General features: G+C 41.4%; 1 protein-coding gene across 1 annotated transcript in view; it reads left to right on the top strand.

Annotated features, from left to right (window-relative positions):
• LOC137971753 (F-box only protein 47-like) overlaps window positions 1-3,021 on the top strand; it is a 7,545-nt gene extending 4,524 nt beyond the window's left edge. Inside the window, exons 5-8 of the mRNA XM_068818525.1 lie at window positions 1-145; window positions 1,625-1,767; window positions 2,238-2,421; window positions 2,921-3,021. The exon at window positions 1-145 is cut by the window's left edge and continues 17 nt beyond it. Coding sequence (XP_068674626.1) covers window positions 1-145; window positions 1,625-1,767; window positions 2,238-2,421; window positions 2,921-3,021 — 573 coding nt within the window. The remainder of the gene's footprint in view (window positions 146-1,624; window positions 1,768-2,237; window positions 2,422-2,920) is intronic.
• The last annotated feature ends 3,266 nt before the right edge of the window (window positions 3,022-6,287 follow it).

A 6,287-nucleotide genomic window follows, 5' to 3' on the forward strand; every position in this document is an offset into this window, starting at 1 on the left:
GCAGTGGAAATCTGTCCAACATTCTTTGGCGTAGAAGATGCCGAACTTCAAGAACTAGCAACTGCCTTGAAGATCTTACATTTTCATTGCGGCAACAAAGAATGGAATCAAGACGACTTTCTCAGCGTCTTCGAAGAGCTAACTGGTTTGTTTTTTAACTCGACTTAGATGCCAGTGGTTTTTATTTGATTTCTTCGCTAGCGGCAAATATTACCCAATGGTCATTGGAATCAGTCCGATATCACTATAGAGACATTGAAACATAGATTTTAGTTCTCAGTGAAATTTTTCCAAGACTCGTATTAAGCTTCGATGTAAACGGCTGGCTTTTAGGACGACGCAAGCGCATATATAAGAACACCTAAAATGATACGCAACTTTGTAGAATATTGATCATTAGTAGTTTTTCTTATGGGTTCTTCAAAAATTCTTGCGCTGCTTTTGCACAATTTCTTTTTTCAGTCAAATTAAAGTTCATCATTAAAGCTAATTTTTTTTCCAAAAAAAAAAAAAGGAAATCTTGATACGCATGCACAGTTATTGTGGAAACAAGATTTCTTGAGAAAAATTAAGGTAATAACCCGTCAAGGTATAAGATGTCCCTCAGGCTAATGGCATGACTTTGCAGGACCTTTTTCCGTGGTAAACGGCTCCATCTCAAATAATTACCATTTTTTTAAGAGATTCAACTTTTGCCACTCTTTTCAAAAATCCTCCAGGCGATCGAAATTGAAAGAGAAAAGTCCGTGGGTAAAAAAAGACGTTAGTGCGTCTGCTGCCTATGGTAATTTGTTCACGCTTGTACTTGCGTCTCTTGTAAAACCAGTCTAAAATGACCTACCTTTCTTGGGTCAACATTTTTAAAAGCGACCTTAAAAGCCCTGCCCGCCGACCTCGTTTAATAAGTCCCCTTGCCCTTTTGGTTCTTTTAGTCAGTTTTCTTTGCATCGCGACCTTTGAAATTAATGGGCTATTAGTCTATTGTCAGATACTACCCTCTATGAAATAAAACCTTTTTTTACAGTTTACTTTTACCAAACGAAGCCTTCTAACACTAATAAATTGAGGTGGTGAATTAAAAACGGGCAGCTCAGTTTATCTATTGAGGGCGAGGTAAGGTAAGCGCTTTCCGAGCCTAGTGGCCCAACACCCTGGGGCTTATCCCCGATTTCCTTAGCATGAAGCGACAAAAAGTATTTCTACTCCCTCCTGGATGGGATGCTAGTCCATCGCAGGGTTACCCCCAGCCTTAAATTCGCCGGTACCCATTTATACACGTGAGTAGAGAGAGGCACCGTGGGAGTAAAGCGTCTTGCCCAAGAACACAACACAATGTCCCCAGCCGGGACCCGAGCCCGGACCACTCGATCCGGAGTCGAGCGCACTAACCATGAGGCCACCGCGGGTAGCCTACGTAGCAAGAGTTGTTTTTTTATGTTTTGCGCTCGCCCTATTCTCGCGCGGCCAGAAAAATGAATTCGCTTCTCGCCCGCTGGAAACGCTTGCCACGCAGGCTAACTGCATGGCAGCTGTTTCTTTTTCGGCGACCCACACGTATGACCTTCTTTTTTGTCCTTTGCATGATCATCATCAACTCAAACACTGCTTCTCTTTTATCGGTCAGGTATCCCAACCGATTGGTGTATGGAGAATGTCGCCAAACTGCTGAAGCTTTGCGGAGAATCAGTGTGTTACGACGTACTCGGAAATAAAGCTATGAACGGAAGAATTCACGAAATCTCCTACCTTGGCTATTATCTTGGACAGGTTATTTTGGCAATAGGATCGTAAATTTTAAGTTCCTAACAAATAGCTAGCTCAGTTTTAACAGATATTCGTAATTTACAGTTTTTTCATGCTAGATCTGCACTTAACTGTGCTCCTCTACAGGTTTATGCCCTTTCCGCCGAGTACAGCATTCACTAATGAAGCCGGCGGCAGACACCTCTTGAGAAACCGCTCTTGTGTCCTTGTGGTCAAAGTCAGTAACATAAACTGTGTTGGGATATTTAAAAATACATTTTTGTACTTGTTTACAACATAGTCTTAGATTAAAGGCATTCTTGATCTAAATAGGGAGCTACATGTAAGCCTTCTTTCAAACTTTAAAGTAAGGTTATTCGGTTAGGTAGCGTTTTATTTGAACCAGATTAAAAAAAAATTAATGTGTCATACAAAAAGAAAAAAAGCTGAAGATAATGTGATCTCTTTTTTTTTTTTTCTGCAAAATTTAATAGGTGTTAGGACAAGACGATATCATGTATGGAAAAGAAACTGGCATCGAGAGCTTTACAAAAACGGTAAAACAACTTCTGTCTGTGATACAAAGCAATAAAGATCAAACAACACTGGTGTCATCTTTGTTCAATGTGTGGGAAGAGAACATACTTAGCCTCGGAGAAGGAATGCATGATGACGTTGGTAAGCAAGAAAAATCCCTTAAATGGCTGGTGACTACTTGTCAGTGAGGAAAATGGCGGACGAACCGTGCAATCATAACAATCATCAATTTGTGTTAACGTTATCAGCCATTTTGGTACAGGCTGCGCATGGACGAGAACGCTGAACCGCAAAAAAGTGATATTCAAACAATCCCGGGTCAGATACGCCAGTGTTTACATGAAGAAATTGAAGAAATTTCAACCCTTCTAGCCGGGTCAACCCGAGCCTTGAGAAGGGTTACCCGGCAAGGGGGGCTGATCCGGTTTGACTACTGTTTTCATGTAAACGCTTATAAACATTTGACTGCAAAAGGGTTACCCGCCGCGGTGATTCAACGCGGGGGAAACAGCAACCCGGGCTCGTGTAAACAGGCCCTAAGACGAAGAATTAGGTAGTATGGTCGCAAGCTCTGTGATACTAACTAAACACTCTTTATATTGAAATTTACTCTTTCCTAACAATGCGACTCTTATTTCAGACGTTGTTACACCAGAAGAACAAGAACAAGTATTTGCTGCCAATGTACATAATCTGTGCAAAATGGCGGGACTACTACTCCAAGAACGGGCTGAGAAATAAGGGAAACTCAGAAATTCAAAGTCTTAAGCCTGGTTTTCACTAGCGACCCAAGCACATGCGCAAACAAGGGCAAGCACAAGCACATGTATGGAAATTAAAGCACTCGTTCCAGGTTCCCCTCATCTGACGATTTGAACAAAAAACGGAAGCCGTGGTTGCTGGTATGTCGACGTTAGTTTCACTTAGCATAAACTATCTTAACTATGCTTGCCTTGTGCTTGCGTCACTAGTGAAAACCAGGTTTCAGAAATAGCGAACTCTTGGGGCTCTCTCCTGTTCAAGGACTCCAAGGGCCTTGAAGCTATGCTAGTCTGGGAAAGGCAAAATCCTGGAATGTTTTGCCACTTCAAGGATTTGGATCTCACTTCAATCAAGGAATGAACGTGAATGTAAATTACTGTATGTAAATGTCAAAGATTTCATCGCTATTTCTATGGTTTCATAAATGCACCGCACTGTATAAATATTTGAAATTGCGATAAGCATTTTAAGACTCGAAATATGGCATGTATCAAATACTTTTTAAACACCTGCCACCTGAAATCATAATGGAGGCTTGTCAAAAATATTCAAAAGGAGAATTTGTTTGGAACAAGTGTGTTGTGCTTAAAAGCCTTCAGTGAAAGTTATGCTTTTAAGAACTTGTAAATAAAGCGAAAGTCGTATTTTTAAACCCACAGAGAGCGTCCTTTACGTTAGGTTGGAAAGGTGACCTATCAATCAATCCGCGATTCAATCAGTAAGTCAATCAATCAAACAAATGAAGAAAAAGCCATCGAATAGAAAGCCAAAGTTTTTCTCAGGATCCCTGTGACATCTTTGATAATCCTAACGAATTGGAAAGTTAAGGAAGTTCAAATTAAAAGGATTACAGGACATCAAGTAGTCCAGTCCTGGCTCTCTCTATCGGTCACGCAACGCTACGCTAAGCTCACGGGAGAGAGGGTCCAGGGACAATCGTGTGTGCGTGTCAGCGTGCGCAGTCAGTTTAGCTACGTTTTTTAGCTAACAGCCATTGCGCATGACCCTATCAAAGCAAACATGGCAGACGGCAGAGGCAATGTGATGAGCTCTTCGTGTGCCTCGGTCAGAGAAATATACGTGAAAATGTTTTTGAATACCACTGCGTATTATTGATGCACTCAGTTCAGTGTTTTCTTCGAGTGACGTCCCGTTCATGTTAGGGAAGAAACAAATACAAGCCATTGATGCCTGCCTGCGAAGGAGCGACGTCGTTGTAAATTTTCCCACTTACGCGTTGTGCCCATTGTGGAGTAGAGAGATGTCACCATTTGAGCAAAACACAAATCCTTGCTCCGCGTTTTTCTCAGAATTCCAGCGGCCATAGCCATTTCCAGAATCTTCTTTTCGGGAGTCTTCACTGTGTTTCTCCAACCGCAGGCAGGGCAAGCGACTGAAAAATTGTTGCAGAAGCCTGGCACCCTCTTTCAATTATATCCAAATTTGAAATTCACAATGTCATGCACATTTTTTGATCTCAAAATTGAAGGATTAATTCTTCGGCATAATTCAAAGCGTTTAAAATTGCTAAGTTGAGCCATGACAATTGCAGTGCAAGATCTTTTCAGTTCTACATTTTCCATCCCCACGTTGGCAACATCATTTGAACCCTTTGAAAGTGACAATGCGATATTTTCTCTAGAGGGTTTGATTTCCTTCCATCCTGTTGTGTACTCAATTAATGCATGCCTTATTCACCTGTTAGCGTGCAAAAATGCTTCATCTTTTCTTGGTTGGTTTTCATAAACAGCTCTGTTAGGCCGATAGTTTTCTTGATGATCGTGTATAGTTTCAATTGGCAACAACGGAAACAGTACACAGTTTCTCTAGCCTGCGTAGCTGGCGGGATATTTTTATTGTAGGATTATTTAAACAAAGGGAGTAAATCGATGGTTGCTTATTTGTTTTGGCCGCGAGCGAATTACAACCATAACTGTCCCCATGCCCGTTGCGGCCAAAACCATCGTTCTCGGTTAAGGTGGCTAACAACAATTTTAACGAATAAAAAGATCAAGATTTTGAAAACTGTGAAATTAAAGAAACAGGATGTCTCTTCTGAAGTGTTAGCCACTGCAATTAATGCAAAATGTAACTTTGTCTAACAAATAAATGCAACTCAGGGGAAAATGCTAAATATAGTGACCGAGCTCCTGGAGAGGGGACTGGAAACTAGACATTCAAATGAAAGCCTATGCATGGAGGTTTCAACCCTTCTTTAGTCATTGGGGTTTCAATGTGACAGAGAGAGGGCTCGAACTGGACTAGACATCAAGTTGAGCGGCGAGTAAGCGACCTGAAAAACCGCTCGTGAAAACACGGCCATTGAGTGCTAAATATGCACTTCCATCAGTCAGGAGCCCATCAGTTATGTAATGTGAAAGTAACTTGAACAAGTTTATGTGTACAGTGACATAGAAACGAATGAATTTGATTCGATATTTTTCTAAAATATTTCAAGTTCGTTTCATAAATCGTTTTAATAAACTGTTACATTTATGTTCGCATCTTAAATTTCTTCTGAGAGCTAAACGGATTTCACGTGACGTCACGGCGGCCATGTCGGTGTACCTAAACAATGGAACGGCGGCCATGTTGGTATATATACTCGGTGCATACTTCATGTTAGTATAAATACACAGGTGATTATACAAAATCGCGCGTTCTCATGATCATTGGCTCGCTATCTCGGATTATCAGCCGATAATCACCTCGACGGACAAAATGGCTGCCAGTAGTCGTTTTGCCACTGTAAGTGAAGATGATTTCGCGTTGAAATTTTTTTTTTCTCTTTTTTGAAATAATCACCTGTGTATTTATACTAAAGCAATTATTCGCCTCAGGCTCAGTAATTATAGGTGAATATTCACCTCGACTTCGTCTCGGTGAATATTCACCGATAATCACTTCGCCTTCGGCGAATAATTGTTAAATATTCGGTACTTACTTCATTTTATTATATCTCTCAGTACGCGCGCTGTGATTGGCTAAATTAGTGGGCCGTATTCTACAGTATGGCCAGCTGAAAAGGTAAAGTCTGCTACGAGCCCAGAAGGCCCAGAAGGCCGGCGCTTATCTCCAGTTACTGTAGCATGAAGCGACTAGGAGTATTTCGACTCCTCCCTGGATGGGATGCTAGTCCGTCGCAGGGTTACCCCCAGCATTAAATTCGTCGGTACTCATTTATATTCCTGGGTGGAGAGAGGCACCGTGAGAGTAAAGTGTTTTGCCCAAGAACACAACACAAT

The sequence above is a fragment of the Montipora foliosa genome, chromosome 9 (assembly GCF_036669935.1).
Source record: "Montipora foliosa isolate CH-2021 chromosome 9, ASM3666993v2, whole genome shotgun sequence".
Taxonomy (NCBI): Eukaryota; Metazoa; Cnidaria; class Anthozoa; order Scleractinia; family Acroporidae; genus Montipora; species Montipora foliosa.